This window comes from Amyelois transitella, chromosome 26, assembly GCF_032362555.1.
Source record: "Amyelois transitella isolate CPQ chromosome 26, ilAmyTran1.1, whole genome shotgun sequence".
Classification (NCBI taxonomy): Eukaryota; Metazoa; Arthropoda; class Insecta; order Lepidoptera; family Pyralidae; genus Amyelois; species Amyelois transitella.
Window position 1 is genome coordinate 7014172 of NC_083529.1, and position 12061 is coordinate 7026232.

Consider the following 12061-nt stretch of genomic DNA (forward strand, 5'->3'; position numbering starts at 1 on the left):
ATAAAACAATAAATATTATTTTTGTTTCTTAAGTTAAGTATTTATAGTCGTAAAATTTTTTACGTTATTATGTTTCGTAAACTCATCGCTATAGATCTCACAACGATTTAAATTATATAAGAAATTATATATTATATAGACATCAATAATTTACCCATTAAATATACAAAAAATCACTTGCGCGAAATGAATAATTAAAAAATTACATTAAGTATAATCATTAAATATAGACTTTTTATTATTAAACAAAATTAAAGCTTTTCTTGTCTACTTTAGATTAAATGGATAAAAATATGTCATTATTTTGTTTTATTAATCAGAAACTGTATGCACTGATGTGTTTGTTGATTGTAATAATATGATATAGCAGGAGACATCTTGTTTTTGGAATTCAAGTTTAATTACTTCTGGTAGGTATAAGGTCGTTATTTTATTTAGTTTTTCATTTGGAACGATTCTGCTCTATCGAATATTGTTAAGGCAACTTATAAACGTCTTATTACCGGATATTCACCGCCTTAAAAAAAGTGGTTCTCAGTGTGACCTGTATGTTTGTCCTCGATAATCTCGCATTTCGCTGAACCGATTTTGATGTCTTTCAAAAAAGTGTTCTTTACACTTATGAGAAGGTTTAATAAATTTTACCGACTTAAAAAAGGAGGATAACGTTCGGAAGCGGTTCTCTTATAACTAAAGTTATGAATCCTTTTGATTCCCGAAATATCTTTCGGGCTGGAATCTCCTAAAGCTCCACCCGAAGCTTCTTTGGGTCCCAGCTATCCTGTTCAAACTGGGTGACGAAGGGAGCGAATCCCCTTGTTGCGTGGACGTGTCCTGACTGTCCTGGCTTAGGGAGATGTTGGTGGGGGAAATGGAAACGTTTGTGGGGGTAGACAGGATGTTCCTGGAAGACTTGATGTCCTCCTCGAAAGTCTTCAGTCGGCTGGCGCTGCAGAGTGGAGTTTCGACTTGCTCTACGGAGTTAAGGTTGTCAGAATCGATTTCGTAAGCTTCCGCCTTTTTGGAGTAGCTGAAAATTTTTTGAAGTTCTTTCCTATTAATAGTGCTATGGCGTATATTGATGTGATGGGGATTATTTTAACTAAACTACAAACGTTCGACATTTTATGTTGTAAAACTGTATTGTGTGCCAAATAAATAAATAAATTTGTTCTGTCATTTCTGATATCATCCTACTACTATTATAAAGGCGAAAGTTTGTATGGATGTTTGTTACTCTTTCACGCAAAAACTACTGAACCGATTACCATGAAATTTGGTATGTAGGTAGCTGAAAACCCAGAATAACATATAGGCTACTTTTTATCCCGGAGTTCCCGCGGGATTGATTCCACGCTGACGAAGTCGCGGGCTGCCTCTAGTAATATATATATATATATGTATAACTAGAGGCCGCCCGCGACTTCGTCCGCATGGAAACCCTATCAATCCCGCGGGAATTCTGGGATAAAAAGTAGCCTATGTGTTATTCTGGGTCTCTAACCTGTTCAGTAGTTTTTGCGTGAAAGAGTAACAAACATCCATACTGACATACTCACAAACTTTCGCATTTATGATATTAGTAGGATAATAAAGGTTGTTTTAAACTTTATATATTTTTTGTGTAACTACTCGTATAACGAATATCTTATTAGACACAAGGATATTTTCAGCAGTACTAAACAACTGAAAATTTCCATATCTTTAAATTAATACTCACTGCAAAACATTCTTGAACCGGTATCCCCACATGATTTCCTTGGACAAGTATGAGGTCCTGCTTTGAGTCACCGTACCCATGTTCTTGGAGGAACCAGTCAGGCACACCACGATCTCAAACCTGAGGGATTGCAAGAAAAAGGTTTGATTAATATATCTTTTAACAGCTTGACCAGAATTTGACGTAGAGATGACTTAGAAGGCCGTGTGGTTCCCGGCACCAATAAAAAAAAGAATAGGACCACTCCGTCTCGTTCCCATCGATGTCGTAAAAGGCGACTAAACGTTAGGCTTACAAACTTGAGATTCATCTTTTAGACGATGGGCTAGCAACCTGTCACTATTTGAGTCTCAATTCTATCATTAAGCCAAACAGCTATTGGCTCTGTCTGTCGGCAAGGGATATAGATGTGATTATATGTATGTATGTATGTATGACTGAATTTTAGTGTTTGAGACCATGATCTTCTTCCTCTTATCCCGGTTTCATCCATTTCTGGAGAGGAATTTCTGCTTCATTAGACCCTGATCCTGGCTTGGGTAATAACATACACTTAACGTCTTCCATCTGACCTCCGCAACCTTTGAACCTTTGAATCATGGTAAAACCCACATTAGAATGACAATGATAAGACATGTAAGGTGGACCAACCTATAGTCCATCATGTCCTCTGCTGAGAACTCGTATAAAAGACTCTCTGAGAAAGGCGTCGTATATATTTTATAAAGCGGCCGCCGCGTCGGGAATATGAATGAGGGCAGCTCATGCTCCTGGCAACAAAGCGGTAGGCGACGGCACCGTGTGGTTTTAGTGGGTTCAAGCCCCACAAAACCCGTTCGGCTTCCCGTAGACGAAGGTCTTTCCACACGAAAAAAAAAAGGTTAACCCACTAGACTGATAAGGATAATAGGTGTACCAACCTATAGTCCATCATGTCCTGTGCTGAGAACTCGTATAAAGGACTCTCTGAGTCTATCACATGGACTACTGTGATGGGCCACAATAGAAAGGCGTTGGCTTGTTTGAGCTTCAGAGACTGGATGTAGTTGTGTACCAATTCCCCTTCTAGAGTTCTGGAAAATTTTATAAAGAAATTTATTTTGGAATATAACTGTATCTAAATGGTTGACCCAATGGTTGACTGGTAGATAATGCTTCTAGCATTAAGTCCGCCAATTGTGCTATACATTTGTATCTTGTGCAATGAAGTTTAAATAAATAAATAAATACATACATACATAAAATCACGCCTCTTTCCCGGAGGGGTAGGTAGAGACTACCTCTTTCCACTTGCCACGATCTCTGCATACTTTCTTCCACATATAACTGTATCTATGTGTGTATTTAGCTGATAAGGCTGAATAAAATGAAGATACTGAATCTGTATTGAACACCAAGGTTTATTATTTAAATAACTGTGAAACAGTCTTATCTTATTTTTCCTCCTAATGACTTCCTCACCTTTGAAGCCCGGGGTAGGTCTGTCAAACATCAGTTATGGTAAAAGGTAAGTCAAGTTTCTAAACGAATGAACCTAGCCGTGTGGTTCCCGGCACCAACACAAAAAAGAATAGGACCACTCCATCTCTTTCCCATGGATGTCGTAAAAGTCGACTAAGGGATAGGCTTGCGATTCTTTTTTAGGCGATGGGTTAGCAACCTGTCACTATTTGAATCTCAATTCTATCATTAAGCCAAACAGCTGTACGTGGCCATTCAGTCTTTTCAAGACTGTTGGCTCTGTCTACCCCGCAAAGGATATAGACGTGACCATATGTATGTATGTATGTATGAAACTCATTTGGGATTATAAAATTTAATTTACGGTTACCTAATTGGCTTCAAAATGTATGCAGTAATGGTGCTTCCAATAAGGTGATGATTCAGCAAATCCCAAACCCTGAACTGGAGGCAGAGATCACCGTCTCTCAGGCACACCTGGAAACAAAGTATACATACATACATATAGTCACGTCTATATCCCTTACTGGGTAGGCAGAGCCAATAGTCCCGAAATAACTGAATGGCCACGGGTATCTGCTCAGCTTAATCATGAAATTGAGATCCAAATAGTGACAGGTTGCTAGCCCATCGCCTAAAAAGTTTACTTACAAAATTGGATACAAGGTATTGACGTCACATCATTTAAATCTAATTATAACTACTACCGCATCCAAAGCGCATGTGTAGAAGAAGCGGCGGAACAAACTACACTGCAGCATTTTCATCGGACGTCAATTTACAAATATAGATCTATTAAAACTACATAATGGACGAATGCACATTGTCTACATTAAAAAACATAAATGAATGTAGAACTAAAATCTTTAAAAAACATAAGAAAATCTTATATTAAAAAGGTGCCGTGTGGTTCCTAGCACCAATACAAAAAAGAATAGGACCACTCCATCTCTTTCCCATGGATGTCGTAAAAGGCGACCAAGGGATAGGCTTACAAACTTGGGATTCTTTTTTAGGCGATGGGCTAGCAACCTGTCACTAGTTGAATCTCAATTCTATCGTTAAGCCAAATAGCTGAACGTGGCCATTCAGTCTTTTCAAGACTTTTGGCTCTGTCTACCCCGCAAGGGATATAGACGTGACCATATGTATGTATTAAAAAGGTACTTACAGCAGCTCTCTTGCTGAAACCGACAGAAGAGACGTGTCTGTTTGGTCGCACGAGTTTTGTGAACAGCAAACTCGATAAACCACCCGACAGGGCTGTGCCGGCCACGATCTGAAACCATTGATGATGATGATGATGTTATGATATTTTAATTATAAATAAATAAATACATATGGGACAAATTACACAGATTGAGTTAGCCTCGAAGTAAGACCGAAATTTTTGTTTCCAGATACTAACTCAATGATATTATATTTTATACTAGCGACCCGCCCCGGCTTCGCATGGGTGCAAAATTATAAATGTTATTATACATAAAAACCTTCCTCTTGAATCACTCTACCTGTTACAAAAAACCGCAAAATCCGTTGCGTAATTTTAAAGATTTAAGCATACAGACAAACAGACTAAAATAGCGACTTTGTTTTATACAATCTAGTGATACATAATATGTATCACTAGATTGTATAAAACAAAGTCGAATTGTAGTATTGTATATATAATTAATTGTATTGTATCAAACATAAAATCACGCCTCTTTTCCGGAGGGGTGGGCAGAGACTACATCTTTCCACTTATATTTTATAATAAATACTAATATAGATAAACATCCAAGACCCAGGCCAATCAGAGAAAGTTCATTTCTCATCATGCCCTAATGCACTAATTTTTGTGCAGATTGGTTTCCGGTACGTATATAAAAAAGAATAGGACCACTCCATCTCTTTCCCATGGATGTCGTAAAAGACGACTAAGGAATACTTAAAGCTTAATACTTAGGATTCCACTTTTAGGCGATAGACTAGCAACGTGTCATTTGAATCTCAATTCTATCATAAATCCAAATAGCTAAACGTGGCCTATCAGTTCAAGACTGTTGGCTCTGTCTTCTCCGCAAGGGATATAGACGTGATAATATAAATGTATGATTTTTGAGAGTCATCATTTTGAAGTTAATAAATAATCCATGGGGTTTTGAAATATAATAATCATCACATGTTCTCACCTCCAAAACCATGATGAAAATAGCTTCGGGACATTCTTCATTGGGATACCGCACACCATAGCCAATAGTCATCTGTAAATAATCATTTAGTTGATGGACAAGACAAGCAAGAAGAGCTGACAACTGCCTAGTGTTGGAAAAAGATATGAATGACTAATTTTCACATCCATATATCCATATAATCACGTCTGTATCCCTTGCGGAGAAACCAGCAGTCTTGGAAGTCTGACAGGCCACGTTCAGCTGTTTGCCCAAATGAGAGACATACATACATATGGTCACGTCTATATCCCTTGCGGGGTAGACAGAGCCAACAGTCTGGAAAAGACTGAATGGCCACGTTCCGCTATTTGGCTTAAGTAAGCCTATCCCTTAGTCGCCTTTTACGACATCCATGGGAAAGAAATGGAGTGGTTCTATTCTTTTTTGTATTGGTGCCGGGAACCACAATTGTAAACAAATAAAAAAAATAAATAAACAAATAGTGACAGGTTGCTAGCTCTTCGCCTATAAGAAGAATCCCAAGTTTATAAGACTGTCCCTCAGTCGTTTTTTACGACATCCGTGAGAAAGAGATGGAGTGGTCTTATTCTTTTTTATATTGGTGCCGAGAACCACACATCGATCATTTTCACATACAAACATTTAGTCAGAGCCTCCTGAGGTTTGGAGGCAGAACGTCATTTTTTTTTGTTATTAAAAAAATTTACTTATCCCTATATAATCACGCCTATATCCCTTGCAGAGTAGACAAAGTCAACAGTCTCGAAAATACTGAAAGGCCATACAGCTTATGGCTTCATGATAGAATTGAGATTCAAATAGTGACAGGTTGCCAACCCATCGCCTATAAGAGGAATCCCAAATTTAAAATCCCATCTCTTCGTCACCTCTTCCGACATCCCCGCAAAAGGCAAAGCCGTGTCTACATGTATATAAATCAAGATCCTACCTGAGTTTCAACGGACATCATTAGAAGCCCTGCAAACGATGATGTACCAGTGATACAATGCTCCTTTCCGTCTCCTATGTCGTCCTGGTAGGACGCGGAGACAGCGTACCAGATGCCGGCGAATATCAGCCAGAAAACAAAATGGCTGACTATCATGCCGAGGATAAGGAAGCGCCATTTGCTGTTGATCTGCGAAAATACAAATAATTACTTTAATTAAAATGAACTCAAATTTATATCTAATATATTTAAACGAGCAATTCTTGTATATATATAATCAGGATCTCGGAAACGGCTCCAAAGAATTTTCATGAAAGTTACAGATTAGGGGCTTTTCGGCTCAAGGAATCGATTTATCAAGGTCCTAGGTTCGAGAAAAGCTCGGTTCCCAAGATATATAAACATATCAAAAACCGCGTTTTAAGAAACTATATCAGCGCCATCTCTGGTAGACCGAGCAAAGCTCGGTGATCCGGGTACTATAATTTATATAGGTAAGGGGTCAGGTCAAGAGTACCCGAAACCGCCGAGCTTGCAAGAAGAGAGTTATGAATGTGGATGAAGCGAAGGAAGTGTGCAGAGATCGTGGCAAGTGGAAGGAGGTAGTCTATACCTATCCGTTCGGGAAAGAGGCATGATTTTATGTTATGTTCAAATTTAAACTAAAAGTAAGTACTTATAGAAAAGATGATTACAAACTCAAATTTAATTCACAAATTGTACAGTCCCTGCATAGCATCAACTTGCGGGAGTGTGCCCAGAAGGCTGGCAGCATTGCCATTTTGAAATACAATGCTGATTCTCTGAGCCAGATATCAAATTCCGTTGATGAAGTCAGTGAGATGAAGTTAAGGACACGGAACTCACTGACAAGAGGCTAGGTTCATGTCTAGGGATCGAATCGTAGATTCAATTCAATTCAAATTTCTTTATTTTTCTCTACACAAACTTAAATCAAAATACATATACAAAAGTTAACTATAACTACACAAAGTAAGTTTGTGAGAGACTGGAGTCTGAACTAAGCGGGGCTTGTATTGTTTAAATAAATAAATCAATACATACGGGACAAATTACACAGATTGAGTTAGCCTCGAAGTAAGTTTCGAAAACTTGTGTTACGTGATACTAACTCAACGATACTACATAAATATATTTTAGAATAAATACTTACATAGATAAACATCCAAGACCCGGGCCAATCGGAGAAAGTTCATTTCTCATCATGCCCTGGCCGGGATTCGAACCCGGGACCTCCGGTGACACAGACAAGCGCACTACCGCTGTGCCACAGAGGCCGTCCAAATTGTAGGTAGGTACTTTACTGTTACCGCTTCTTCTGCACTGACGCCTTGGAAGCGGCAGTAAACTTAGTTTTTAAGTAATTTATTTGACGTCAACCAATGTTGTTAAACCATACGACAATTATTAAGCGATATATAGTATCCTATAATAATTAATAAAAATTTTGAATTTGAATTTGAATTACATGAGAATACTCACAACAGTGTTGACAATGTCCCTCATATATTTGATGGATTTGGACGGTATATTACTCCTGACAGGCACGTTCTCCTCGCCGTTCTTCAGGACCACGCGGCGGGATCGGATCCGACGGCCGTGTTGAACGTGTGCTCGTCTGAAATCAATTGACATTACATACATATAATCACGTCTATCCCTTGCGGGGTAGACAGAGCCGACAGTCTTGAAAAGACTGAAATGCCACGTTAGGTTTAATGATAGAACATACATATGTACATATGGTCACGTCTATATTCCTTGCGGGGTAGACGGAGCCACCAGTCTTAAAAAGACTGAATGGCCACGTTCAGCTATTTGGCTTAATGATAGAATTGAGATTCAAATAGTGACAAGTTGCTAGCCCATCGCCTATAAGAAAAATCCCAAATGTATATAAGCCTATCCCTTAGTCGCCTTTTACGACATAAATGGGAACGAGACGGAGTGGTCCTATTCTTTTTTTTTATTGGTGTTAATTTACATTAGCTAAATCAATAGCTGAGCGTGGTCTTTTAGGTTTTGCGAGACTGCTTCCTTTTTCAAAATTCAAATTCTTTTTTTTTGTAATTGGACATTTCAACAACATTTAATAATTGTCATATCTTTTGGTTTCACAACCTTGGTTGACTTCAAATAATAAATAGTCTACTAAAAACTAAGTTTATCACCGCTTCCAAAGAGCTAAGTTGTCCGCCATCTTGTAGCGATATGGATAATTGTTCATCCTATTGTCACCAGAATCAAAGGCGTATATAAAATTTCAGATCATTCGGTTAACGGGAAGAGGGTTAAATTTCAATTACTAAATTTGGCCCAAACAAATAAACGGGGTGAGCTAAATGAAACCGTTTAAAAAAGGAACCTGCCAATTGTAACTCGTGCGCAAAGGATTTTATACCATTTTGTTATCGAACTTAAGATTCTTTTTGTATATACGACATGCATGAAAAAGAGATATTCTCGAAAGTAGTGACTGTAAAAATTGAAAATTTATTCTCATGTTGTAATTTTTTGAGTTCAACATAATATAGACCATACAAATAAAATCAATAAATATTTTATCATATTTTATTTAAACATAGTTAAAATTGGTCAAAACTGTGTGCCACATTTGACAGTATCTTATCGTTTCTCAAGATAAACGATTTACTATCACATTTTTTAAAATATTTAATCAAAATTCGTTGAAAACTACGCATAAAAATTTGTTATATTTTACTTATATATGTATAATATATATATCTTTTATATATAAAATTCTCGTGTCACAATATTTGTCTCCGTACTCCTCCGAAACGGCTTTACCGATTTTAACCAAATTTTGCATGCATATTCAGTAGGTCTGAGAATCGGCTAACATCTATTTTTTATACCCCTAAGTGTTAAGGGTTGTCCATCCTTAACATTTATATGGCAAAACAACGTTTGCCGGGACAGCTAGCAATAGCAATAGGAATCTCTTTGACACGGGAGTGTTTTCGGATAAAAGACCTTGTGTTATGGACTTCAAGATGAAAGTCACAGACCCAAGGCTCGTCTCCAGAGGTTCCAACTAACGGCCCTAATGCCAAGAGTATGACAACTAAACATACTTTTATCTCAAACAAACAAATCATAAGTAAATAATAAGCTGGATGTATGGAGTGCAACTATTTGCAAGTCTTATCATACATACATATAACTAGTCACGTCTATATCCCTTGCGGGGTAAGCAAGGCCAAAGGTCTAAAGATTAAAAGACCACCAGTATGGCTAAATGATGGAATTGAGATTCAAATAGTGACGTCTGTATCCCTTGCGGAGTACACAGAGCCAACAGTCTTGAAAAGACTGAAAGGCCACGTTCAGCTTAATGATAGAGTTGAGATCCAAATAGTGACAGGTTGCTAGCCCACCGCCTTAAAGAAGAATTCCAAGTAGGTATATAAGACTAACCCTTAATCGCCCTTTACGACATCCATGGGAACGAGATGGAGTTGTTTCTTCTTTTTTATTGGTGCCGGGAACCACACGGCACCAGACAAAATAGCTAGACAAAATGTCGAAAATAATTTGCATTGTATTATAAAATTTTGAGTTATGACAGTCTTAGTGTAAATCAGAATCATATCAGATCAAAATTTGTTTCAGATTTCCAAACGTCTATAAGTAAATACCTAAAATTATTTATGAAATTTGTTTCTGAGAACTCGATGTGAAAACAGATGAACACAATAAATAAACACAAGTGTTTTGTTTTGAAATCTTGGTGTTTAAATAATTGTTGGTTTACTCAAAATATTATCTTAACTTTTTGCTCGCAAATGTTTTATGCAGAATGTTGTGTTATTTAAATGTCTGTCTGTATTGATGAATCGGTGGTCAAAACATCACATGAAAACATACATATAATCACGTCTTATCCCTTGCGGGGTAGACAGAGCCGATAGTCTCAAAAAGACCAATAGGACATGTTCAGCTGTTTGGCTTAATGATAGAATTAAGATTCAAATAGTGACAGGTTGCTAGTCCATCGCCTAAAAAAAAACACAAGTTTGTAAGCCTATCCCTTAGTCGCCTTTTACGACATCCATGGAAAATAGATGGAGTGATCCTATTCTTTTTTGTATTTGGTGCCGGGAACCACACGGCACCAATACAAAAAAGACTATATATACTATATACTATACTATATGTACGAGTATATTGAATCAATACAAAATCTCACCTGTGTTTCGACCCCTTTTTCCTTCTTCTAGAATACGGTGTGGAGTATCCAACTACACTTCTCAAAGTCTCAGGTTCATCGTACAAGCTGTCCACAATATCAATTCTATCATACAGTTCAACAGGAACACTTGAACTAACCATAGGTTGCGTGGACGCATCAGAAACATGCCTAGTCGACTCAGATTTAGGACTGTCTTGTTCCACATCTATAGTCAAAATCAAACCTTGATCAGTTTGTTCATCATCGCTAGATTCCGTTGTCAAACAATCAATATTTGGATCGAATTGTTTATCAATATTGACTGATGGAAAGGATATTTCGCGCCCTTCAACGTAAGTTTGGGATATTCTGTAATGTTTCTTCAATTCTTCGTTTGTATATACCTCTGTGTTAGCCATAGATGGTATTTCTATAGATGATCTGCCGGAGCCATTACCTATGGCAGCCGAATAGCTAAGTGATCTTTCTAAAGCGCGGTTTCTACTGCCACGGCGTTCTGGTTCTATATCTATGTATTTTTTATCCATATTTGTTTTTAATTGCTTATTTGATATTGATTCTTGTTACTTTTTATTTATATTGATTCTATTTATCTCACTATGGATCGCTTTTTGATACTGTGTCAATAGTCATGATTTTATTTCATTTTGTTCTTATTGTTTTTTTATTTTATTTTATTGTGTTACAATAAAATTGTTATTTACTTTAGTTTTGATTCAAAATAACGCACGAAACATTTGTAAATAATTTAATATCACTAATACTTTTTATTTACAGTATTTACACTGCACAAACAATAAACGGCTCTTTATTCATCTATTCCATTATCATCATAAAATCAACTTCACTATTAAAATCTTCTAAACATTTATCATTTCACTCATCAATCTCACTATTATTTTCGTAAAATTCATAAAAGAAATCACACAAGACGTCCACAAGTCTTGGAAGTAGAAAACAATGAGGTATACTATCAACGTTAAGCTTGATAACACCTGGCTTGTCAGATAACGCTGTTGTGTTGTGTACGACGACCCAGAACAGTACTTGGTTATTTACACAAGTGTGTAATTCTATTTCTTTATTTATAACATTAGTTATATCATTGTACATCAATTTCTTGCAAAGTCTATGACCTGAAGTTCAAAGATTTATTTATTTATGTAATTTTTTTTTATATATTTATTTGGAATTCTTCTAATATGCTATAGGCTAGCAATTTGTCACTATTTGAATCTTAATTCTATCATCAAGCCTATTAGCTGAACGTGTTCTACCAGTCTTTCATGACTGCTGGCTCTATCGACCCCGCACAGGTGACGTGATCATATCAATAAATGAAATTTTTTTTAACTTTTTTGATTATAAAGTTAATAGCATTATTTACCAGTTGACCTATAGAATATAACAAAGTATCGATAAATGAAACTACGCTAAAAAGAATAACATTTATTCTATTCTATTCTATATAAAGGTAGCTAAATATTACAGAAATAATATATACAATAAAATACAATTAT

At 36.7% G+C, this 12061-nt stretch overlaps 1 protein-coding gene across 1 annotated transcript; it reads right to left on the bottom strand.

Moving 5' to 3' along the window:
* Positions 1 to 15: 15 nt before the first annotated feature.
* LOC106138224 (ATP-sensitive inward rectifier potassium channel 1) lies at positions 16 to 11203 on the bottom strand. Its single transcript, XM_060951901.1, has 9 exons — positions 10539 to 11203; positions 7811 to 7946; positions 6308 to 6496; positions 5356 to 5427; positions 4353 to 4460; positions 3552 to 3658; positions 2641 to 2793; positions 1721 to 1840; positions 16 to 1030 (listed from the first exon to the last, which is right to left on the bottom strand). The coding sequence occupies exons 1-9, from the start codon at positions 11066 to 11068 to the stop codon at positions 697 to 699; spliced, it is 1749 nt and encodes a 582-aa protein (XP_060807884.1). The 5' UTR covers positions 11069 to 11203; the 3' UTR covers positions 16 to 696.
* Between the last annotated feature and the right edge of the window lie 858 nt (positions 11204 to 12061).

Bases quoted from the DNA above. Each gene is read 5' to 3' on its own strand.
- LOC106138224 (XM_060951901.1), bottom strand. From the start codon at position 11,068: ATGGATAAAAAATACATAGATATAGAACCAGAACGCCGTGGCAGTAGA. The intron at 4,461-5,355 runs GTGAGAACATGT...CAATGGTTTCAG, and splicing joins TTTTCATCATGGTTTTGGAG to ATCGTGGCCGGCACAGCCCT. The intron at 1,841-2,640 runs GTTGGTACACCT...GCAATCCCTCAG, and splicing joins CAGGACATGATGGACTATAG to GTTTGAGATCGTGGTGTGCC.